Below are 25,322 nucleotides of genomic sequence, written 5' to 3'. Positions count from 1 at the left end.
GTCGACGTAACTTCCAGTGTCGCTTTGCCCTTCTATGGGCACCAAAAATGGCCGCCGCCGGCTTCGAAAGTCGCTTCTACGCATGTCAGGAAATGCGTCGACGCAACTTCCGGTGTCGCTCTTCCCATCTATGGGCACCAAAAATGGCCGCCGCCGACACCGGAAGTAGCGTCTATGCACTTCCGGACATGCGTAGATGCGACTTTTGAAGCCGGCGGCCATTTTTGGTGCCCATAGAAGGGCAAATCAGAAAGAAAAAAAATGGCCGCTGGCAGGATAAAATAACGGAGAAAAACAGGAGACGAAGTGATACGGGGGACCACCGGGAAAAGGTAAGTAAAAACGGGGGGTTTCCCGGGGAAAACGGGGTACTTGGCAGCTATGAGCCCAGCCAGCTATCATTCCCCACGTATAATACTTGTTTCTGAGCCACTGGTTTTCTCCTTCCCATCTCAGGCTTCAGCTATCTGCACCAGCTATCTGCACATTCTACCTTTCCTACTGGAGGCAGTATTATTATTATCATCTATATAAATAAAAATATAACTGTCCATTCGCTACCAATCTATGCTCTCCGAAAGTACTTGACCGATTGCTTTGAAATTTTGACACGTTGCATTCGAATACGGGAGTGTTTTTATATACCTAGATTACATAGATGTCTCACCTGTGACCTTCTTTTTTAGAAAAACCTTCTTCCAAAGTTAGTTGTATTACCATCTGCTGGATGTCAAAGCAGCACAGCTGAGGATGTCTCAGCTGCTGCCATTGGCTACAGATTATCTGTGACATCACAATAACATGGCATTGCCCAGCCAGGGGAACAGGCCAGGCCCTTCCCAAGATGCACATGGGGTGTGCGGAAGGAAGAGAGAGAGGGGTCGGGGTGACAGGTGCCATCACACGGGAGGAAAATGACGTCTCGTAGCGGGGGGGACCAGAGAGAGCGGTGTTGTGACATCTGGAGTGAGGAACAGGGATGGTGTGAGGAATGGGGGCGCTGAGTGGGGGAGGGCCATGCTTTTGGGGAGGGTAAATGGGGTGGGGTGTGGTGGGGATTTAACAGAACCCGTGTGTTTTTTTGGGGGGGGAATGATTGCCACGACTAGTTATTATTTAAATTTGTATACTTCAAAGATCTCAGGGTGGTTCACAACAGGAAAATACAAAATAAGAACACAAATTAAATAATGAAACATAAACAAACCGATAATTCCTCTCCCACAAAACACATTTAAAGGCCATAGAATCTCAATCAGCCAAAGGCCTGGTTATAGAGAAACATTTTCGCCTGGCGCCTGCAGATATGTCAAGAAGGCACCAGGCAGGCCTCTCTGGGGAGAGCATCTCACAAATGGGGAGCCACCCCAGAAAAGGCCTGCTGCCATGGTGCCACCCTACAGACCTGTCATGGAGGAGGCACACAAAGAAGGGCCTCAGATGATGATCGCAAGGGGAGAGACGGTCCTTGAGGTATTGCAGCCTGGGAATCACAAGTGAGGAGAGTGCTACTTGTAGGTCCTCTTTGTAGGCTTTCCTGGTTGGCCGCTGTGAGAACAGGAAGCCGGACTAGATGGGCCAATGGCCTAATCCAGCAGTGCTTTTCTTATGTTGTTAGACTCAGCTGTGCTAATTTTCCACTTGCGAGCCATTGCACTGAAAGGACAGCTTTGTTTCTGCTGCTTGGCTGCTCCCCAACCCCAACTCTGCCTCCTCCTGTTTTTCAGGGGGCCAGTTCAAGAAGGAAGTGGTGGTGGATGGGCAGAGCCACCTCCTGCTGATTCGAGAGGAAGCAGGACCTCCAGATGCCAAGGTAGGCCGAGGAATGTGTGGCGGTCCCACAGCCACAGTCCTTTTGGGGCGCTGTGGACCCTCCCAGGCTGCAGTTCACACTGCTTCAGAAGTTGCATCCTTCAACACTGCCCCCCGTTGATCTGCCTCTCCCTCTCGATTTCCTTCCTGCTTGCAGTTTGCAAACTGGGCAGATGCTGTCATCTTTGTCTTCAGCCTGGAGAATGAGGCCAGTTTTCAAGATCTGACCCAGTACTACGGGTTCCTCACAAACTACCGCGCGGCCTCCGACATGGCTCTTGCGCTCGTGGGCACTCAGGGTGAGTGGGCGAGAGTATCTGCCCTACAGAGAATTTACTCTTAGGGGCATGGGTGGGCTGCAAGGGGCAGTCAGGTGGAGTTGTTCCTTGGGGTCCTGAGGCCAACTGCAAGAAGCTTTTGTATTCACTAGGCTTACTATTAACTGTTTCTTTATACATGAAGAGATTGACAGCCCAGTTAGGACTATAATTACTTCTGCTAGGGGGCTGCACAGAGACCCTGCCTTTCCCCCCGCTCCCAACCACTTAAAGCCTTGCAGGCTTTCTGTGGTTTCTGAACCACATTGCCCACTTATTTTCAAGCCTGTCCTCATTAAGGACTAGAAACTTCTTTTGTTTGTTTAAAAGAAAAGCATCCTAGTATCCATTTCTGCACAGGCACAATGCACTCGAGTACACCTGGTTGTTCTGTTAGCCAGGCAAGGAATTCTATTGCAGGACATCTGTTGGCTCTTAGCCTTGACCCAGTGTCTTGGCATATCCCAGACGCCAGACTGGGGGTGGTATGGCCAGGTAAGCCTTTGCTGGATCCAATCCAAAGTTTAGCATGGCAGCAGCAGCAGCAAGCCTGATCCAGTAGGGAAGGTTGACCAGAAGCAAAGCTAAGTGCAAGCCGGTTTAGTATTACTAGGGCATCTGTCCAGCCGGGTCAAGATGCCTATGAGAGTAGCTGGAGCAGAATAAAGAGACCAGCTGAGGTCAGAAACCAAGAGCACATGCTGAAACACAGTCTAGTAGGAACTCTAGTTGTGAGTGTTCATATCATTGGTGGAGAAATGAAAGCACCAAATTGGGACAGGGCAGCACCATATAAAAAGCAAAATCCGGTCAGTTTTCTGGATCTGTGGTTCCCTTTGTTACTAGAGATGCTGAAGGATTCCAATGGAAATGGGGGTGGAAATTGCCAAAATTTGTTGCCCCGTGTCCAGAATAGAAATCAATCCAGTGAATACAAGCGGTATTCACTGTTATTGTTGTTTCCAGTCTGCAAATGGATATGTACAGGTAATCGGTGGCATTTCCTCTCCCACATTTGCATTAAAATGAATAGTGTGGAATGATGTAATAGTAACAGAATAAATTCTGTCAAGTTCTGCCACAGAGGACCGGGAGGCAAATAATGTAGGTTTTTTTGGAAGTCGAACTGCGTCGGAACAGCAACAGCACTGCATGCAGTGTATGTAGGTCAGGAAGGAAATTGATACCTTCTTACATCCCAAATAAAACAGCAGGGCCGTATATAGGAGCTTGTTTTTGTCGTGAGGAGATAACACAGCTAAGGCAGAATGAGAATACTTTCCAGTCCAATCCTATGCATGTTTATTCAAAAGCAAGTCCTGTTGATTCCAGATTTCTGTCCAGCTCAGAGATGAATGAAGTGTGTGTGTGTTGTTGTTGTTGTTTTGCTTCTTCCTTGCAGATAAAATCAGTGCCAGCAACCCACGTGTGATTGAGGATTCCCGAGCCAGAGCTCTGTGCGCTGACATGCGCCGCTGCCTCTACTACGAGACATGTGCCACTTATGGACTCAATGTTGACCGGGTCTTCAATGAAGGTGAGGACTTTTCTGGGATGTGTTCCTGGGAAACTGGGTTTCGTGGCTGCAAGAGTGCCTGTGAACATGAGCCAAGGGAGAACACATTTCAAGACATGGCTAATGGCAAACAAGACCAGTTCAACCCTGTGGGTAGGGCAAGAGAGTGTGTCCTGGGTTTGCAGACCCTACTCTACTTCAGTGGTACAAAATTCCTCATGTGATTGGTGCACACGCATGTCCATCTTCATGTGTGGACATCTTACACGCCTACACAATGCAAATATAAGAAGACCCCTGCTTGATAGTAGTCCAGTCTACTATTTACACAATGGACAACTTGGTGCCAATCTGTCTGCTGCTGCAAAAATGGTGAATTGTGCTAGCAAGACGTACATATTTTAATACAAGGATGCAGCAACTGCACCTGATATAATAGTTTAAATTTGTTTTGTGAGGTTATTATTATTATTATTATTATGTTGTTGTTGTTGTTCTCTGGCATTATCATTGGTGCATTAAATGTGTTGCTTCATTCTGTCAGTTTGATACCTGCTCTGGGCATGAGGAAACGGCCATTAAGTAAATAAACAGGCAACGGAGGTGTGCCAGGGACCCCATGGCCCTCTCGTGTGCTCCATCATGTGTGGAGTCTACAGGCCGGTAGAACTGTGAGAGCTGGTTCTTCCACGTCAATGGTTGGAGAGTCAGTGGCTTGAGGTGGCCATGCTCAAGCCTCTGCTGTTCTCGGGAGGTGTGCTCCCTGCATAACAAGAGCTGGGGCAAGCAGCTTGTGTTGTGTATGTGGGGATTTGTTGACTCCAGCCCTGACTTCTGCCTACATAGAGGTGTCTGTAGCAGAGAGAGTACACTTTGCAGGCAGTGTGTTATAGGACGAAAGCTTTTCTTGTGTTCAGTTTTGTGGTCGTGGCGGAAACCCTGGTTTGCGACCCAAAGTACTTTTGCTTTCTGCACATCTGGCATACAAGAACAACGACACGTGCCATTTGAGGAGTCTCTGATAGCACGATACAGTCATACCTCGGTTTAAGTACGCTTTGGTTTGAGTACTTTCAGTTTAAGTACTCCGCGGACCCGTCTGGAATGGATTAATCCACTTTCCATTACTTTCAATGGGAAAGTTCGCTTCAGGTTAAGTACGCTTCAGGTTAAGTACTCTGTGGACCGTCTGGAACAGATTAATCCACTTTCCATTATTTTCAATGGGAAAGTTCGCTTCAGGTTAAGTACGCTTCAGTTTAAGTACTCCGCGGACCCGTCTGGAATGGATTAATCCACTTTCCATTATTTTCAATGGGAAAGTTCGCTTCAGGTTAAGTACACTTCAGTTTAAGTACTCCGTGGACCCGTCTGGAACGGATTAATCCACTTTCCATTACTTTCAATGGGAAAGTTCGCTTCAGGTTAAGTGCTGTTCAGGTTAAGTACAGACTTCCAGAACCAATTGTGTACTTAGACCGAGGTACCACTGTATATTTATTGGTTTAGGCCAGGGGTGGCAATTTTTGGGCGCTACAGGTATTGCTGAACTCCGACTCCCATCAGCCCCAGCCAACATGGCCAGTGGTTGCGCATGATGAGAGCAGAAGTCCAGCAACACCTGGGAAGTCCCAGGTTCCCCATGCCAGGTTGGACACAGAGAGACCAAGCTCCCCATCACACATGTGCCAGGTGATGCAGGAGCTGCTTGCACACGGTGTGATCTCATGCTGCAGAAGAGCACATGTGAATAATGTGACCAGGTTTGGGGGGGAGGGGTACATCACATGTGTATTTCTCACCCAATTGGCACCCTCCCAGCATGGGGCTAATTGCATGGGGAAAGACCCCTTTCACGAGCCCCTCCTGGATGTGACTCCTATTCTGCTGGGTTGGGGGGGGGTTGTCAAGGGGCCCAACAGAGAGATTGTTCAGGGTGTGCATGACCTGGCCCTTGCAGGACTGGCAAGTGTGGATGGGATGGGACTCAAACAGTGTCTGTGGAGCTTGGGTGTTGCAAGGTCTGTGGTCATGTCCCCTGCAAAGTTTTTTTTTTCTTTCGAGCAGTTATAGCCGATTTCCAGTGTGGCAACTGGAGGATCTGAGCAGCCCTACGATTTACAGATATTTATATATGTATTTTCCTCCCCCTCCCCCAACTGCAGTTGCTCAGAAGATTGTGAATATGAAGAAACAGCAGCAGCTCCTGGCATCTTGTAAATCTTTGCCCAGCACCCCCAGCCATTCAGCCGTCTCCACGCCGGTGGGTGGAATCTACCTCGTGCAAGTACATCCCCCTGAATGGGCCCAGTTATGGGAATCGGAGTTTCCTCCTGCCGATGGCACAGCACCATGAATGGAGAAGGGAGGGTGTGAGGCTAAGCCCCTTTGATCTAGTGGACCTCCTTGCATGAGCTTCCTCTGTCGGCACTTAGGGCTTGTCGCCCGCACTTCCACTTCCCTGTGCCTAGAAAGCACGGGTCCAAGCGGTTTCTCATTTGTTCCATCGCTTTACCACTGAATCAGAGGAAACATAAATCCACAGAAAAAACTGTTGTCATTGGTTCCCATTAAGTGGTAAACAGTGGGTTTTCCTGGGGGAAAGTGGCAGGACAAGCAGAAGTGTGGACGAAAAAATTCCACAGCCTAGCCATCTCCTTGACAGTGCTAGTTTTGTATCTGGGGTGCTGCTGCTTTCGTTTTCAAAATGGGGCCAGCATTCAATCACACACGCAGGAACTTTGCTTCTTGATTTCGCACAGCCAAGGCCCCGCCGGACCTGCGTGTCTGTCTTCCTTTGCTTTTAGGGACTGGCATAAGTCTGCCTGGTCTTTTCCTCCCCCTCTAGGCAAGTAACGGTGGCCACACGAGCGACTACTCCTCATCCCTTCCTTCCACGCCCAACATCAGCCACCGGGAGCTGCGTGGGGAGGCCACGGCTATAATTGGCACACCCAGCTCCCTGCATCGTGGGACCAAACGTCGAACCAGCCTTTTTGCGGTGAGTTCCAGGGGAGTCCACCAGCCCGGGACAAGGAAGGCCAAAGGGTGGGTGCCCCAGTCCAGGCTGAGGATGGAACTGTGGTCTAAACCACAGAGCCTAGGGCTTGCTGATCAGAAGATTGGCGGTTCGAATCCCCACAACGGGGTGAGCTCCCGTTGTTTGGTCCCAGCTCCTGCCCACCTAGCAGTTCGAAAGCACGTCAAAGTGCAAGTAGATAAATAGGTACCGCTCCGGCGGGAAGGTAAACGGCCTTTCCAAGCACTGCTCTGGTTCGCCAGAAGCGGCTTAGTCATGCTGGCCACATGACCCAGAAGCTGTCTGCGGACAAACACTGGCTCCCTCAGCCTATAGAGCGAGATGAGCACCGCAACCCCAGAATCTTCCGCGACTGGACTTAACAGTCAGGGGTCCCTTTACCTTTTCCTTTAAGTTTCTCATTTTTCCCATCTGAAATTTGGTTCTCAACCTTTTTGCAGCAATTTCCAAATAACTTTTTTTTTTTTTAAAAAAAAGAGTCTTTGGTGTGGTTTTCTTCCAATAAACACATTTTTAATTCAGTGCTGACTGAGCTACATGTTTTTGCAATCATGTCATGCATTTTTATACATTATTTTCATGAATGTCTTCATTTCTGTAAACACAGTTTGGTTGGAAAACTGCATTGCAAAATTCAGATAAACATTTCAAAGGGTAGCTGTGCTTTGGTTCGCACATTGTTTTGGAAAATGCAAATTTGAGAAATGAGGCTTTAAATGCAAATGGAATCAAATTTCTCCTCCACCCCCTAGTCCAGACCTAAACTAACCCTCCGCTATGAAGGGGCAACATCGTGAACCACAGCAACACCGAGGGATTGGGTAACAGGAGATGGGAAAGTGTTTCTCTCTAACACCCTGGATAACCGCTGTTGTCGGTCAGAGTAGGCATTACTGGACTAGATGAACAAATAAGGCAGCTCCCCTTGTTTTTGAATCTCTTCTGGGCCCTGCGCCTCCTCAATCTTCCCTGGGCCCCCCATCCCCTCTCCCAGTGTGATTTGATGGCGAGTCAGCCCACTGTGGAAGGAACTCCACCACCTCCAGTATCCAAAGACTTTCAGGTCTGTTTCCTTACCACTTCTTATGCTATTCCCAGCTTTGGGGCAAGCAATGTCCACCCCCACCCCCACCCCCCAAAAAACCCATGCTTTGTTGTTTTGACTGTAACATCAGTTAGCCCAAACTATGGTTTGTGAATTAGCTACAAGCCATAGTTTACAGATTTGTGTCGCTGGCTATTTTGCAAGCCATGTTTTGTGAAGGCATAATGGCAAACCATAGTTTGGCGTTACATTTGAACCCCAGCTGTGTCTCTTTGCAGAATCGCAGAGGGAGCGACACCGAGAAGCGGAGCCTGGACAGCAGAGGGGACAACACGGGAAGTGGCCGAGCCATACCCATCAAACAGGTGACTTCCTTACATTTGCCCTGGCCGTTGTTTGCCAGTCCTCTGAACCCTCGGTTGCAAGAGTCCCAGCACTGTGGGTAACCCCCGGGCTTCACCGCCTCTCTCCCATTAGAGTTTCCTGCTGAAACGAAGCGGCAATTCTCTGAACAAGGAGTGGAAGAAAAAATATGTGACTCTCTCCAGCAATGGGCTTCTCTTCTATCACCCCAGCATTAACGTAAGTGCGCCACGTACTCCAGCTTCCATCAGCTCCCAAACACACCAGGGCTCGGCTTGCCGCATTGTCAAGTCCTATACATTACCATCTAAAGGCAGCAGACTCTGCAATAAGACCACAAAATGTGTATCCGACAGATCATGCCCGGATTGGAAAATAGACATGGGGATTAGGTCACATTTCTACAGACCATTCTGACCCTGCTCCACTTACGCTTACCTTGTTGCTGTTGCTAGGGGTTTTCTTTTGGAGTTTTTATTTGCAAGGTAATCCCAGGGCTTTCTGGCTCTTGCCCACCCCCACCCCCTTTTCTTTTCACAAAAAAATTCTAGCTGATTGGAGATACTAGAAAGCGTGGTACTTCTGACATTCACTGAAAGGTTTCAAGTAAAAGACCCCAGGAAGTGGCAGCACATGATGTCATAACAGCAGTCCCTGGGCAATGGTATGAAGACAAAGATGTGTGCTTCCAATAGGTCCATTTTAAAAGCATGTGGTTTCCCCCCAGATTTCACCTAAAAATCTACACCATCAGTTGACGTAACAGACCTGCTGGTCTTCTTGTGTGCAAGGGACACAGACTGGGTGCATACCATTCTGTCCATCCCTGCTTGTGTCCAAAATAGCTGCACCATTCTGTATGTATGTGCATGTGATCCATTCTCCTAATTCCCGCCCCACCCCTAAAAGAATCTGGTCTTCGTGCCTTTGCAGGACTATATCCATAGCAGCCACGGCAAAGAAATGGACCTGCTCCGCACCACCGTCAAGGTGCCCGGCAAACGCCCACCCAGAGCCATCTCTGCCTGTGGCACCTCCTCGAGCATCAACGGTTTGGTCAAAGACGTGAGCAGCGTAGGAGTCGGGGACACCAGCAGTAAGCGACTTGTTCCCACATCATGGGCGTAGCAGATTTAGGATGGGAGAGCACCGCAGTGATTGTATCTCCTGACATTAACGAAAAACCCAAACCCTTTAAAGTTGCTGGGGTAGGAGCGGGAGAGGATTTTTAACTTTTAACAGGAGACCCCCAAGTGCTTCATTCCTTTTCTGCCCCAGCACCTTTAGGGGTCACACTGAGTCTCATGTGTGGCCTGGACATCCTGGCTAGGCAGGTTGATGCCCTTCCACACTCAAGTGGGGTTTCTTCGGCAGCAACAGCACAAAAATCAGAGCTCTGACCCTTGCAGGTTTGCCAGGGAAGGAATACTTGCATGGTGTTTGGCTGTATATATAGGTGTTTGTATAATTACTGCTTGTTAGTTCACACTCCCGATACGTTGTGTTTTCTTTATTTGCAAGTCTCTGAGATTCCAGCCACTCAAGAAGCCAAGCGTCCCCCCTCCCTTTGCACTATGACGTTGAGGCACTCACACTTTTGTTTAACCTTAATTAGTAACAGCCAAGGAAGGGTGTAACAGAAGGAAATTATGAAAAACAATAAAATAGTGTTTTTAACGAATGGCTGCCTCGGCTGTAACGTGACTCCCTACATGGGAAGCACCCTTGGGGTGGGGGTGGGGGAGAGAAACCCACATGTCATGCATGATGGTTGAACATGTGTCCCTTTCTCTGTACATGTGCATGCTGTCATGACAGGCCAGTTGGCACATGCCATGTACTGGGAAACTGCTGTGTGTGATATTGTCAGACAATATGTGTGTGAGTATTTAATGCTTTGCGTGTGAGAAAGTTTGAAGTGGCTCTGCCTCCTGAAATATTTTTACTCTACTGTTACAGACACAGGAATCAAGAAAATAAGTCAACCTCTTCTTAAAAAGTGAATCAGCTGGGAGCAGGAAATAAAAACCACATTCTGCTCACGGTGTAATGCATTAAGGCAAAATAATGCATCTAGACATAAGTGATCTAAAATAGGGCTTCCACAAGCTACATGCAGGTGGTCTGTGGCATTAAATATTCATGTTGCTTTTTAATTTTTATTGCTTCTTATATTGTATTTTATTGCATTATAATTTGTATTCCATTGAATGCAAATTGTAATCCAATAAAATACAACATGATCAGCAAAAATACAGTTAGAAGTCATGCAACATCTAACGACATTGCTGCAACAAGCAGAAAAGGCATTAAATGTTCCGCCAAGATAACCAGCAATTTTCAAGTACCCCGTGAGAACCGTTTGGGAACCACTGAAGTCCCAGATGACTCCCTAAGAAACACACGCACCGCATAAAACAGATCGAGAGTATCAAATCATGAACGTGAGCTGGGGGACATCACCCAAAAAGGGGTGCGTGGGCATTCAAAAGTTTGTAAATGTGCATAGTATTTCCCACTCTTCCAATTAAATCCCAAATGGGAGGCAAGTCCCTGGGTATGCTTTGGATTACCCGTATGGGACCCAGGTGGCGCTGTGGGTTAAACCACTGAGCCTAGGGCTTGCTGATCAGAAGGTTGGCTGTTCGAAGCCCTGCAACGGGGTGAGCTCCTGTTGCTCGGTCCCAGCTCCTGCCCACCTAGCAGTTCGAAAGCACATCAAAGTGCAAGTAGATAAATAGGGACCGCTCCAGCGGGAAGGTAAACGGCGTTTCCGTGCACTGCTCTGGTTCGCCAGAAGCAGCTTTGTCATGCTGGCCACATGACCCGGAAGCTGTCTGCGGACAAACGCCGGCTCCCTCGGCCTATAGAGCGAGATGAGCGCCGCAACCCCAGAGTCGGACACGACTGGACCTGATGGTCAGGGGCCCTTTTACCTTTTACCTATGGTCATAGGAAACAACATCAAAATGGAGAAATAGCTTCCATTTGGGATTGAATTATGTCTGATGAAAATAGAAATATCGCCCCATGACGAGGGTACCTTAGAAAGGAAATGTAAAGGTGAGCCGTTCAGTACATTCCAACCACTCCATAAACAGCATGCAATTTGCCCCCTGATGGGGAGCGTTCGCCCTTCCTCTTCCTCCTCCTCATTGTACATCAGAAGCATTCACCTCTTTCCAGCATAGGATGTAAAAATCCATGCAGTGGGGCCTCTTGTGACCCACCTGCACACCAGCCGCCCAGGACTACCTGCCAGGATCTTGATGCCCTCTCCACCCGCTTCCTGCAGTCTTGGGCAGGCAGCAAACCCAGGAGATCTATTACCGCCATGCGACTAACTTCCTGAAACTATTCCACAGCCAGTTCTTTTAACCAGGCTGGCAGCGTGCACCTATGTTAGGCATTTGTACCCGGAGGATAAAAAGAGCCGGCTTTAGTAAAGCTTCCCTGCTTAGGTCACCATTTTACCACAGGTGACCAGGCTAGTGGTTATTTATAAGGTTGGTCTATTGAGCTCCTCTTAATACATCCCCATTCGTAGTTGATGAGATGCAAGTTATGTACATCTGCTGCAAGAATTACCAGCTCCAAAACACAACATTCCCTTCCTGCACGATTACAGTAAATGAATTCACTGGTGTCTTCGGATTTCCTGGAGGTGCTGCACACCTCCTCCTCCTCCTCCACTGTGAAAATGCTTGAATCAAAGAATTGATTCCTATTTAATCTAATCAAAGCTCTAATAAAACAAAATTATGATGAATTTTGGCTTTGGGCAATTAGCTTAACTTATTAAATGAAGTCATATTTCTTTGTTCCGAGGTGTCTAATGGTGCCAAGTTGAATTGGAGCCTTTGCTAAGTATAATCGTTTCAGTTTAATTCACAAACCTGGAGAACTGGAAGTTCCCTTCAGCCCTAGTGTGGGGGAAACAGCTGTAATATGAAGCAGCAGCGGCCCCTACAGGAAGGCCACGCAACTGCAAACCATAGAATTTTCCCTTGTATGTACAGGACAAGTGGAAGTGGGGGTAAGCCCTAAGGCCCTTTTAGATTTGCTGCCTCATTCAAAGGTGGCAAAATTACAGCACTGGGGGATGGGATTGGCAATGGGGGTGGGCAGAATTGGGGGCCTAACCAGTGGCCCGTTCCATCTCTTGAGCCTCAATATATTTTGAGATGAAGATACGCTCAGGAGAGATTTAGGCTTCGCTTTGGACACTCTGCTGTGATTTCTGACTGGTTCAGAATGATGAAATGGCTGTGTAAATAACCAGCCCTGGTGATTCTGCTTCTCCAAACCACAGCCCAGGGGTTCCCAAGTTTTTTTTCAAAAATGGGGCACGTTTAGAAATCTCATAAACTGTTGTGAGTGCCACAAAATACCCATTTCACGAAAGAATGCTCACTGGCAATGCTCAGAATCCATACGCCAAACACCTACACCTCCAACAAAACAAACATAACACAGTCCATTTTTTTATAAAAAAAATTAGGTATCCCCCTCCTCAAAAGCCATAATTATGTAGATGAACAAAAATGGGGCAAGCAGGGGCCCTTGGCAGGCACCAAGTGATGTCTTAGGGCCCCATGGGTACTATGGTGGGGAACTCACATCTAGGAAACTAGAATATTCACACCTTGACAGGCCACAGCTTGCTCTTGTGTAAATGCTTTTCATGCAGAAAGTATTAGATACAGCTTCCGCCTATTTCAGTTGAAAGCTGGAGAAAACCTGAGAGATTTTAAAGTGCTGATCGGAGTCAGAGGTGGCAATTCTGGGCCAGTTGTGCCAACGTCCTGACTGACACAGCTTCATAATTTCATTCTCTCCCCTCCACCCCAGCTTGCCCCAGTCCAGGTCTGCTGAATCCTCCTGTCGACCCAGCGATCAAACTCTTGGGCAAACCTGAGCGCCTGCAGCGATCTGTGTCCTCTTCCAAGGCTGGTAAGTTCAGCACAGACCTGGAAGCTCCCAGGATGGGAGGAGAGAGGATGCTGGGAAAGGGCTGCCTTGAGCAAAGAGGAAAGGATGAACCGCCCAGCCATGTGACCTGTTTCTCCCGCATGTTTCTGCAGAGGTAGCCATGGCTGCAGAAGGGCTCTCCAGCCCGGGCAGCGGTGGCAAAGACCCACCTCCATCCCCTATGGTTGACAGAAAGAAGCACAGGAGGAAGAAGCTGTCAACTCCTTCAAAAACAGAGGGGTCTGCAGGGCAGGCAGAAGGTAAGAGGCAGCTGCCTTGTTTTTGTCTGCAATGGAGACTGGCTTGTGGGCTCCCGACCCCTGAGAACCTCACTCTTTGCCCCTCCAGAATGCGGAGAAAGACTTATGAATGATGCATTGAGCTGATTTTTAAAAATTGTGCCTGTAGTGACATCACACTGCCCCTACATTTCAGGGGTTAACATTTTAAAAAAAGTTTTTATTAAACATTTTATTGGCTTACAAAAGTACATACACCCTCTCTGTTTTCAGATAGGGGTTAACATTTCTGAGATCTTAGAAGGACCATCCCGTTGTTTTTTAGGGTAGGAAAAGCTGTGGCCCCAGCTGGTTTGCTCCTGGTAATGTGAATTTTCGTAAGAACAGGAGAAGGAGCTTGCTCGCCTCACCATTCAAAATAAGTAGCCACATACCTGGGAAGACATGCATATATTTGCCAGAGTGACGGTCTTTGAAACAAGAGGGAAGACTCCCTTCCACAGTGCAGATAACGTCTATTGCGAACCCCCAAGCACTCAGCCCAAATGCCCACTTCACATCTTCCTTCTCCCTCAGAAAAATGTAGGGAATGATCCTGTGAACTGGGATTGGGTATTTACTGTGGTTGACAGGTGAGTGGGGCCACCCGCCTGTCAGTCACCTTACATCACTGTAAAGGCAAGCTGGTTTTCAAAGGAAAAAATGGCTCCTCTGGTGATCTCTGATCTTATGAAGTTGAGTGTGGAGCAGATGGTTGTCTGTGGGGCGGAAATGGTCTCTGCTGGGACCAATGTGGCCTGTGAACTGGAAGCTCCCTCTGCCTGATCTAGTGGATCACACGAGATCATGGGTGGGGAACCTGTGTTTCTCAGTGTTGTTAGACTCCCAACTCTCATCAACTGCAGCCAACATGCAAGGGCTCATCCACACTTCCACTTGTCCCCTGCTTTGTTGGCATGGGTCCAAGCGGTTTTGTCTTTGCCCGACTGCTTCCTGCTGGAAAACCCATTCTTTAGTGTTCAATTGGAGCAAACGTCAATCCCAGGGAAATCCAATTGACGTTTGGTCCGATTTAGCGCTAAGGAATGGATTTTCCTGAGGGAAAGTGGAAGTGTGGATGAGCCCTAAGAGCAGGCATCCCCAAACTGCGGCCCTCCAGATGTTTTGGACTACAATTCCCATCACCCCTGACCACTGGTCCTGTTAGCTAGGGATCATGGGAGTTGTAGGCCAAAACATCTGGAGGGCCGCAGTTTGGGGATACTTGCCTAAGAGCCACACCCACTCTTGGACCCATAACCTGCTGGCATGTGGTTCCCTGGAGAATTGGCCAAAGGGTTCAAAGAAAATGTTAGCCACCCCAATCTAGAGGAAAGGCGGGCACTGTCTTCAGCCTGCTTGGCCTCAGGAAGTACGAATTTAGACTGTGGGGAGGCCGTGCTGAAACCAGTGGGGTTTTTTTTAAGGGTAACACCCCACAGATTCCGAGTCCAGCAGGCACCACCCCAAGTCCAACTGGGCTTCCCGCTCCCACCCCACCTCTTCTGTTCTGTCTACACCAGGCAGCTGATGCGAAGCCTTTCATTTCCACTCTTACGGTTTTGCTGTATGCCCCCTTGCCCAGGAAGGGTTTGTCGCGGCTCACGCAGCTTCCTCCCTCACTCTCCCTTGCGACTCTTCACACATCCACCACCACTGTCACCCCCTGGGCCCGTGGGTTCTGGATAGCCTCTGCTTTTTTTGGTTCTTATTTTTCTCCTCCTCTGAACACTCTCCCCTTTCTTCTTTTCCTTCCTTCTCTTTCTCTGCCTCTCGCTTCCTGCTTCCCCTCCGGACCCTCCGCAGCCAAGCGTAAAATGTGGAAATTAAAAACCTTTGGTAGTTTAAGAAATATTTATAAAACAGGTAATGAGTGGCGGGGGGCAGGCGCGAGCTCCTTTTGTGCCGTGGCGCCTGTTTGCATGCGATTGTGCTTACATCGTGACGTGCAGTCTGCGTAGATGTCTGTCCCCAAAATGCTTCCCCCATGATCAAGAAAGCTTCCGTCCTATTCTGCCTCCCCTTAACAATCCCCCAGCCCTTGGGGACTGCTATAATGTCCCTTCCTCCTCACATTGGGTTTGCAAAGGTGGCTGAGCTCCTGGAATTCCTTTACGATGGCTTTTTTCAAACTGTGTTCCACAGAGCCTGCGGGTTCCTCAGGGCTTCCTCAACTGGAAGATCTGTAATGACAGATAAGGCCCATCTCATCCTGCACTGTACTGCCTTGGGGATTGTTGGGTGTGTCTGGATTGCCCTCTTAGTGTGTGCAGGTGAACAGGAAGGCTCCATGGGTGCCCTAGAATGTATTCCCCTAGAAACTTCTGCTGTGCCCACAGGTTCCTTGGCAGGCACATCAACACAAGACAGAGAGCCCTGGAGGGTGAGAGTTTGGAAAGCCACCACCTTGTGGCATTATGGCACCAGCCCCCTTTTTAATGCCCTGGTGGTTGTCGTCATTATGCCCTTCCACTAACCTGATGAAGGGTTTTGATGAACTAAAAACCTTGCTTGTTTGCTTGCCACCTTTTAGTTGCTCTTACTAAGGGCACTGCTGTACCGTTAACTTTTGGAGATTTTCTTGAAGACTCCAGAAGAGACTAAGGCCCATTAATTCAAGCCGCAGGTCTGGGGCTGAGGGGACCTGAGTTCAAGCCCCGCCTCTTCCGGACCCCACAGTGTGTGCCATTTTTTCACTCCTCCTGCCCCCCCCTCCCATCTGTAACATGGGAAATGGCAGTTTATAGTATGGTTGTGAGAGAGCCGGTAAAAAAAAACCCCAGGCAAAACACACATTGTACAGCATTCCACAACTTCAGAGCCCTATGTAAATACTTTTGCAGTAGCAAATATGTTTGCACATTGGCAGTCACAAATATTTGAATATGGGACTCGTGTTCTCAGGAAGGCCTTAAAACTCTGCCTCTGGCTCTCTTTATGGGGTTTGGAGCTGTTAGCAAGCACAAGCTGTGGCTCTTGTCCATGCAACTCCCCCCGGCAGGGCATCCTCCCCACGCTCTGGTTGTGTTGAACCTGTCCCTTAGGGGAGTGCAGGGGGGGGGAATATGTTGGTTGGAAGCCGTAGGATTCATCCAGCCTCCACTGCGGTCCAGCTTGAACCTGCTGTTTTGTACCCACAGAGGAGGAGAACTTTGAGTTCATCATCGTCTCCAGTACAGGGCAGACATGGCATTTCGAAGCCAGCACCATTGAAGAGAGGGACTCCTGGGTCCAGGCCATCGAGAGCCAGATCTTGGCTAGCTTGCAGTGCTGCGAGAGTAGCAAGAACAAGGTACTGAATCCCCCCCCCCAAAAAAAAAAACACGGACACACACGCACACACACACACACCCCTCTACCCTACAATGATTTAGGCTTGCCTGGCTCAGTATTGGCTACCATATAGTTGTCATGATCACACCTTCCATTTAACGTGTTATATAGATGGGCCTTTTCTGTAATAGCTCTCCATCTATCCAACACTCTCCCCATTTTTCTGGCACCAGGGAAGAACATCCCCACCCCACCCCGGGTATTTGGTGGCGATGAGATGTTTTTACTCTGAATAGGGAGGGTGGAAACGGCAACTTGCATAAGAACCGTACCAAAAAACAACAACAAAATCAACAGCAAACAAGAGAAAGCAGTAGAAATCCAAACATGCAGTGCAAAAGCTTGGGGCAAGGTGGGGTTCTCGGTGGACCTCCCTGCGTGGAGCCTTCCATAAAGCAGGCCCCATCTCAGAGTCAGATCCCATTTGTCTCAGCTTGAAGAAGGAAAGCACATGGCACAAGGCAATGTCTCCAGGGGCCACCCTGTTGCAGTTTGGGGTGAAGACTGGCATGCAAAGCGAGAACCTCGCACAAGGTTTGAAGAGGGATATTGCCTTGGGAAGGGAGACCAGGCTTCAAGCACTCTGAAGATAAGGCTAGCAGGAAAATGCACCCTCCAGCTCCTTCCTTTTTCCGGTCTCTATCCCTACAGGCTCGCATGGACAGCCAGAGTGAAGCAGTGGCAATCCAGGCCATCCGTAATGCCAAAGGCAATTCCTTATGTGTGGACTGTGGGGCCTTGAGTAAGTATTTCTCTTTTGTATGTGGTCGGATCTGAAGGGATTCCAGATATGTGTGTGTGTGCTTTCCCCTTGGGTGGCAGTGATTGATCCTTGGGTATTATTAGCACTAAAGCTATTGCGATATTAGTGCTGCCATTTGGCACCACACAGCTCTGCTTTCTGCCAGTTCCTTAGGAACGGGTATTTCCCTTTTAGCATGTTGGTTAATCCTGTCTGGAGACAGAGGATCCAGGGAGTATTATGGCAGCTTCTACATAATCTTTATTTTATGTGCTAGATGCTATTCAGAACAAAGAGAGGGTGTGACTTCTGCCCAAGATGAAACCATCTGTGATAGGCAAAATGCCATAGCTGCAGGTAGGGGAACAGGAATGAGCTGGGATTGAGTGTGTTTAATTCTTTAAAAAAAATTATCCCAGCCTTATTTCACAAAGGAGCATACAGAAATCCTCCTTTATCTTTACAACAGCAGTCTGAAGTAGACTGCTAGAGTGGGGTATAGAGTGGGGTATAGGCCTAGCATCACATGGTGAGCAAACTACCCAACCAGTACGGTAGTCCTTGTCCACTTGATCAGCCTTCTTCAATCTGGTTCCCTCCAGATGTTTTGGATTACAATGCCCATCAAACCTGAACATTGACCATGCTGGTTGGGACTGATGGGGTTTGTAAGTCTATGAAGCAATTGAACTTTGCTGTCCTGGATTGTTTGTATGAATTGTTGTGTCCTTATATGGAAATGCATACATCTCTTTTCTGTTGCATGTTTTTCTTGTCTGTTCATTTGGGGTATTGTAGCGTTAACTTGATAACTCCTGGGGCTCAGATGTGAAGGCAGTAGAAGACCATTGTTTCACTGGAAGATGGCACAGTCCCTTGTTTGTGGGCAGGAAAATCAGTGGAGCATATGATTGTCAGGGGGGAGGTAGAGGAAACCTTTAAAAAGACAGGTGAGCAGTTCAAGGTGGATCTTGGCATGATGAGCATAAGCTTTGTGCAAGAGTAAGGCCCCATCTTCACTATGCATATAAAGAGCATCATGCCTCTTTAAACAATTATGGCTTCCCCCAAAGAATCCTGGGGACTGCAGTCTGCAAAAAGAGCGGAGAGCTGGTAGGAGATTCCTATTCCCCTTTCAGAGCTATTCCCAGAGTGGTTTAACAACCTCACTTCCTAGAGAACTCTGGGAATCGTAGCTCTGAGCTCTTTCCAGGGGGAGAGAGGAGCCTTCCCTGATTTCTGATTGGCTGACTTGTCTCACCCCCAGACCCAACCTGGGCCAGCCTGAACTTGGGGGCGTTGATCTGCATTGAGTGCTCTGGCATCCACCGGAACCTTGGCACCCACCTCTCCCGGGTCCGCTCCCTTGACTTGGACGACTGGCCGCTGGAGCTCACGCTGGTTCTCACCTCCATTGGCAACGAAACGGCCAACAGCGTCTGGGAGAAATGCACGCAAGGACGCCGGAAACCCACTTGTGAGTCGTCACGGTGAGTGCAGAGCAAGATGCCAGCATAACACAGCCACAACTGGAGCCTCCAGGACCTAAGGAGTCCAGTGCAGGAGCGTAATCTTGTCGAAAGTCGTGGACGTGAAATTCTGAGTCCACATGTGCAGAATTGTGCTGTTAAACTACCAGTTAAGACTGGTACCTGGGATAGGTAGGGGAACTTAAGCCCTTGCCACACTTTCTTTCATAATGGCTTCACTTTGCCTGGCTTATTGTGCCGTTAACTGGTTGGGAGTTTGTGGTCGTACTTAGTAGCTCCTCTTAATAATAAGTAAAAAAAGAAAAAGAATACATAAAACATATTAAAAGTCAGAGGAAAAACAATATAAAAATAAAATATAATTAAGATTACAGAACTATATAACGTATATATAAATGAATGAATGAATGAATGAATGAATGAACTTACTGTTTCTCTCAAATATACATTGACTCATGAGTCACTATGGTTTCAATAAATAAGTTCCAAATATTGTTAAATTTGTCCATACATAATCTTCATCTGAAAATGATCTGTTCATGGGTTGCAAGAGTTGTCATGTCATCTATCCATTGATCGAAAGAGGCCATATTTTTGTCCTTCCAATGTATCAATATCAATCTTTTTGCAGATGTAAGGAGGGCATGGAGAATCCATTTACATTCAGCTACATTCACCGATTTTAAACTCTAGGTATACATTGCTATGAGTTTTGCTCTTCCTGTTTATTGCTAGGCCGGTTTAGACTCAGAATGATTATATTGTAGAGTTGGGTCCTTGATAATCATCTAGTTTATTCTTCAGTTGGCGGGATGGCCTTCTCTACTTAAGAAGGACCATGCTGGGTGGATCATGCCAGGATCCAGTCCTGTTTCTCACTGGGGGAAAGAAACCTCAACCAGGGTCATAAGCACAATAGCCCTTCCCTTCTGTTCCCCTTGTATTCCGCAGCATACAGCCTCCGAAAGTGGAATTTGCCTATAGCCATCATAACCCCTCTTTCTCTCTCTCTCCGTTTTCCTAGGGAAGAGCGGGAGTCATGGATTCGAGCCAAATACGAGCAGCGGCTGTTCTTGGCACCACTGCCCTCCTCTGAACTTTCCCTCGGGTTCCAGCTCTTCCAGGCCGTGCTGGACCAGGACCTGGGTGCTGTGCTGCTGTTGCTGGCCCACAGCTCCAAGGATCAGATCAACGCCCCCACGGGCGACAAAGACCGGCGCTCGGCACTGCACGTGGCATGTGACCTGGCGCACGTGGTTATTACTCAGCTTCTGGTTTGGGTAAGTTCTTGGCAGTGGATGGTGAAGGACGTTGGGGATCCAAGGGAATCAGATGTTCCCTTTCAGCTCTCTTATGTGCCCTGGGTCAAAAAGGATTAAGGCCCTATCTGCACTCTACAGTTAAAGGAGTATCATACCACTTTCAACAGTCATGGCTTCCCCCAAAGAATCCTGGGTAGTCTGCAGGGCAGTCTTGAGCAGGTCGGGCGCCCTGGCGCTGAGGGGCGGAGATCGCTCCGGCGCCCTCGCAGGGCGCAGCATGGTTTCCGCGCGGCTTCACCGTGCAGCGCTCTGCCTACCGGCCCGGCACCCTGCCACAGTGTGCCACCAGGGCTCTACCTAGAGCCGGCCCTGGTAGTCTGTTAAGGCTGCTGAGTTGTTAGACCACCTTTATTTCTCTTCCCAAAGTTCCCTGGATGCAGGGGTTGGTGGATTCATAAACCACTCTGGAAATAGTAGCTCTGTGAGGGCAATAGGGGTCTCCCAACATCCCTCAGCCCCCTTTAAATGTAGAGTGCAGATGAGAGCCTTATATAGGGAGAAAGAAAAACAAGAGACAAGCATCTACGAGGACTGGCATAGAGCTGACTCTCAGAGTTACTCTGTATGGCTAGTTTAGGTCTCCCTCGTTCATGCCACTTTTTGTAGCTTGTATACATCGACTAGAGTTATTCATCAAAAGCACCATTTCCCATGCCCTGACTCCAAATCACATTAAGACAGTTCTGTGGTAGCATGTACAACTGCAATGTGGGCTCTTTAAGAAATGATTCAGACACTTGTATCAGCTGAGCTTTTTAAAAGCAGCTTTAAAAAAATGCAGAGGATCCATGGTCCAAATCTAAAGCCCATGGAGCTTCAACCTGCAATCGATATAAAGGGGCCAGAGTTCACAAGCAGAGCATGAGATTTGCATGAAGGTCCCAGGTTCAAAACCTGGCATACCCAGGTGTATGTGTGTGTGTATGTATGAATGATCAGGTTGCAGGTGACATGAAATACCTCTACCTGAGACCCTCTGCCAATCAGAGTGGACAGTACTGGGATGGATGGACTAGCATAGCTTCTAGTCAGTGTGTCCTCCCACCAGCAGTTTTTGGCAGTGACCATCCCAGGCCAAAGTATTTATGTGGCTTAGAAGAACCCCCACACACCCGGAGTTCTCGTGGTTTAACTGTTCTAAGTTAAAATCAAAACAGTACTCAAGATAGCGTTAGCAAGGGTCAGCAGGACACATGAAAATGTTGGTGGACCATTCCATATGCAGGATAACTTAGTACTACATTGCAGCAGGGGTAGTTTGCTGCTGGGGCTGTATGTCAGCTTGGCAGGTCTGCTGCATAGATTGTGGGGGCACAGGGATAGTTATTTACTGAAAGGCTCTTTGGGATGGATGAGCAAGAAGGTTTTTTTTTAAAAAAAAAACAAGATAGTAATCACAGGTGGTTTGGTAGACTCCAGAACAAACCGGGCCCTCCCCAAACTCAGCCCGATCATAACCGTAGAAGAACCAAACAACAGGGCAGTGTCCCAGCCCTAGGAAGTTGTTCTAGCCTGCCATTACTGCTGTGGGAGAAACAAGAGAGTCTGAGAAAAGGCTAAGAAGGGAAGTAAGGTGGTGGTGAGAGAGGTAGCCTCTGGACTGAGAGGAGAAGTGGATTTAAATGGAAGCAGATGGTGCAAACATACACCGTTGATTCAGTGAAACCCTAATTTCCCAATCCTCAGCATGAGCCTAGGTGTATGTTTGTGTCTTCTTTGAGTGAGCACCTTGGGGTTCCTAACACGGCTCAACCGCTCTTTCGCCCACAGTACGGGGCTGACGTGAAGGCGTGCGATGCCACTGGGCACACTGCCCTCTTCTATGCCCGCCAATCAGGGAGCCAGGAATGCACTGACATCCTCTTGCAACACGGCTGCCCGAACGAAGGCTACAGCAGCATCGCCACCCCTGGCCTGCGCCGGAAGAGCAGCAGTGCCAGCGTGGGAAGGACCGAGGCCCGAACTGCCCTGGTGTAGCATCCCAGGGGGAGCCTCTTTCCCTATCCCAGTGGTGCAACAGGGGTCCAGCAACTGATGCCTCTTCTCCCTAGGGAGACCCCACACCCCTCTGGCATCTGGACTACGTGCCAAGGAGCTTGGATCATGAGTTTCCGTCTCGCACAGGATGAGGAGGTGGTGGCCACCCAGAGCTCTGCTCCAATGGCTCTGCTTGGCGCAGGCTGCCGCCGCCGTCACCCAAACCACCTCAGCGGCTCACGACTCTCCTCCCGACTGCCAGGCCTTGAGCTGCTCTGCTGTTCTCCAGGGCAACAGCTATCTCTAAAAGCAGGCCGCCAATGCCTGTGGGGAACAGAGAGAACAATGCGTCCCAGCGCTCGGAGTGAAGGATCAGGGCCCAGGATGGCTTTCTCTTTCCCAGTTACTGGGGACTTTTAGAAATGGGGAGGGCGGGGGTGGGCAAGTGGTGAGTGGGGTTTTCCTTTTCTTTCTTTCTGTGTTTGTAACAAGCTTTGAAGGTGGAATGTAAATCAGTGTTATTGGAGTGGTCAGCGACCCAGCCTCACCTAACCAACTCTTAAGAGGGCCCAGAAAAGCTTGGCTGTCAGGGAAAAGGTTAAAAATGGTCCAGCGAGTCTTATCTTTTGTAAGGCAGTGCGCAGGGGCCTAAGGTTTGAGAGGGGGCCTTCATGCCATTTACAGAGGGAGGAAACCCTTTGGCCTTTCCAAATAGGCCACACACCCTTTCAGTCTTAGCACCTTGATTCCTTTCCCTCTGGGGAGGGGGTGAGAAGAAGGCACTGCTTCAACCCTTCACCTTTTCTGCCTTTCAACAAGGGGTTTTTTTTGGCCCTAAACCGCCATGCGCACTCCCCCTCCCCAACCCACCATGCACCTGCCACTGATCTGCCCCCTCAACTGCTCTCTGCTCATCCCTTTCAAATCACTTTCTGGTTCCTTGGGAGAGGCTTCCGCCTTCAGCCACCAAAACACTTCTTGCCAGCTCAGGCGTGGATGTTGTTTGCTGTGAATGCAGCTTACAGCAGCTTCTGTGCTGCTGTGGCCTGCAAAAAGCCAGGAGGGTGTGACAAAAGACACCAATAGGAAAGCCCAAGCCTTTGCTTTTAAAATGAGAGTGCTTTTATAAAGGGTTGTTGAAAACAAAAGGAAAAAAGGCCCTTCCCTCCCTCCCCCTGTCACCCAGATGCCACCTCCACTTCCTTCTCTGGCTAGACTACTGCTGTTTTAATTTATTGCTTCATAAGACTCTTCCCTCTCTCTGGCTGGGCAGCATGTCTGGTGCCAGGGTTCGTCGTCCTCCTGTCCCATCACTGCAGCAGAGGCACCTGTGTGGTTTGCGATGAGTGGTGTGGCCTCAGGCTTTATTTCAAATCTGTGATGAGGGTCATGGCAATGAATTCCAGGAGGAGGAAGGTGAACAGGCATTGACTCCCTACAGTGGCTGGCTGCGGCTCACTTCATATCCGGGCTGGAGCTAACGAGTGGGCCAGATGCACAAGCCCACCTCGGCCACATCACGGAGGCCCCAGGCCTTTCTTTGCCCTTCTGAATTGGACCACACTCATGAATGTATTGGCGATTGTGTTGCACGAGGCTTACAGGCCCTGGGTGGAGGTGGAAGGGCCTATCCTGGTGCCACTGCCTCCTCCCTTGCAGAGTGATGAAAGCTGGGCCTGGCACAACCAGATGTTGGGAGGGGCTACCTTGGGCCCCTGCGCTCCTCCTCCCCCTGCCTTGGAGGACCAGAGCCTGTGGTCATGAGGGGGACAGGTGGGGTATGGGGGGATCTTGAAGACTGAATGTAATTTATGCTGTTGGGCATGGCAGTTCAGCACAAGGTTCTAGGAGAGCCTCTGGTGCAAGCCCTCACAGTGGGATGGGATTATAATACCTCCTGGAGGGAAATGTGAGGTTTGGGGGTGGGGGGAGGGGGATGCAGAAGTGCCAGAGCTGATAGTATTGGCCCTGTGCCGCTGTTGTAATCTCTTGGATTGTAACTTGTAAGTACGTGACAATGTAAGAAGATGTAATAACAAAGACTGGTTATTCCTTCTTGTGACTGTGGTCTGGAGTTTGATTTGCTGCTGGGCGGGGAGCAGTTCTTACTCAGTTTCCTTCCTTCCTAGCAGAGATTAAAGCAGGAAATGGTTGTAAGCAGGAAATGATGCCTTTTAAGACCACCTTGAATTGCACAGGTGAGGGAGTAGGAAAGTGTTTGTGGCCATGAGCAAGAGAGATTATCAAGGCTGGGTGTCAAGAGGTTGGTGGAGGACTGGCTGCACAGACACTTCAATGCTGCTCTCACCTTGCAAGGTCTCAGAAGCAGCGAGCAAGTTCACTCTGCCTGGGGAAGCAAGAACAGAACAACACTCCTCTGCACGCAAAATGTTTCTCAAACCACACAGGTCTGTGGGACAGGAAGGACAAAAAACAAGACGACTAGTGAGACAGAGGAGGAGAGCATTTGCTTTGTTTACATAGGTAAAGGTAAAGGGACCCCTGACCATTAAGTCCAGTCGTGACCGACTCTGGGGTTTTGGCGCTCATCTCGCGTTATTGGCCGAGGGAGCCGGCGTACAGCTTCCAGGTCATGTGGCCAGCATGACAAAGCCGCTTCTGGCGAACCAGAGCAGCACACAGAAACGCCGTTTACCTTCCCGCTGTAGCGGTTCCTATTTATCTACTTGCATTTTTGACGTGCTTTCGAACTGCTAGGTTGGCAGGAGCTGGGACCGAGCAACGGGAGCTCACCGTCGCGGGGATTCGAACCGCCGACCTTCTGATCGGCAAGCCCTAGGCTCTGTGGTTTAACCCACAGCGCCACCCGGGTTGTTTACATACCCCACCCCAATTAGCTACACTGCTGGATCTGATGCGAGACCTCACAAAATACTAGCATTAACATGAAATCCTGCTTCTGGTAAGGTTGGACGTTTTCATGTTGCTTCCTTCCTTGGCCTAGGTGTGAAAATCTGCTGGACTCAGGGTCCAAAGGAGCTGCAATAAATGCTGCTCTTCAACCGAGAAACTATGGTTTTAGGTGCTGCCTACAAACCAGTTTGTTGGAGCAAGTGGTATCACACCTGAACCAGGAGTGTTGTTTGAGCTGCAAC

At 49.0% G+C, this 25,322-nt stretch overlaps 1 protein-coding gene across 3 annotated transcripts in view; it reads left to right on the top strand.

Moving 5' to 3' along the window:
* The window catches only part of AGAP2 (ArfGAP with GTPase domain, ankyrin repeat and PH domain 2), a 120,649-nt gene extending 96,081 nt beyond the window's left edge, over nt 1-24,568 (top strand). For 2 of the 3 annotated variants that reach the window (XM_035102953.2, XM_035102946.2), the window contains exons 4-18: nt 1,728-1,813; nt 1,970-2,111; nt 3,532-3,666; nt 5,811-5,908; nt 6,494-6,646; nt 8,009-8,095; nt 8,208-8,312; nt 9,027-9,189; nt 12,945-13,046; nt 13,178-13,324; nt 16,483-16,634; nt 17,327-17,417; nt 18,685-18,907; nt 19,932-20,187; nt 22,000-24,568. In XM_035102953.2, coding sequence (XP_034958844.2) covers nt 1,728-1,813; nt 1,970-2,111; nt 3,532-3,666; nt 5,811-5,908; nt 6,494-6,646; nt 8,009-8,095; nt 8,208-8,312; nt 9,027-9,189; nt 12,945-13,046; nt 13,178-13,324; nt 16,483-16,634; nt 17,327-17,417; nt 18,685-18,907; nt 19,932-20,187; nt 22,000-22,206 — 2,147 coding nt within the window. In that variant the 3' untranslated portion in view covers nt 22,207-24,568. The remainder of the gene's footprint in view (nt 1-1,727; nt 1,814-1,969; nt 2,112-3,531; nt 3,667-5,810; nt 5,909-6,493; nt 6,647-8,008; nt 8,096-8,207; nt 8,313-9,026; nt 9,190-12,944; nt 13,047-13,177; nt 13,325-16,482; nt 16,635-17,326; nt 17,418-18,684; nt 18,908-19,931; nt 20,188-21,999) is intronic. The other variant, XM_060272097.1, reaches the window with a different exon arrangement.
* The last annotated feature ends 754 nt before the right edge of the window (nt 24,569-25,322 follow it).

This window comes from Zootoca vivipara, chromosome 2, assembly GCF_963506605.1.
Source record: "Zootoca vivipara chromosome 2, rZooViv1.1, whole genome shotgun sequence".
Lineage (NCBI taxonomy): Eukaryota > Metazoa > Chordata > Lepidosauria > Squamata > Lacertidae > Zootoca > Zootoca vivipara.
Note: the sequence above shows the minus strand (reverse complement) of the source record. Positions and strands in the feature narration are given on the sequence as shown.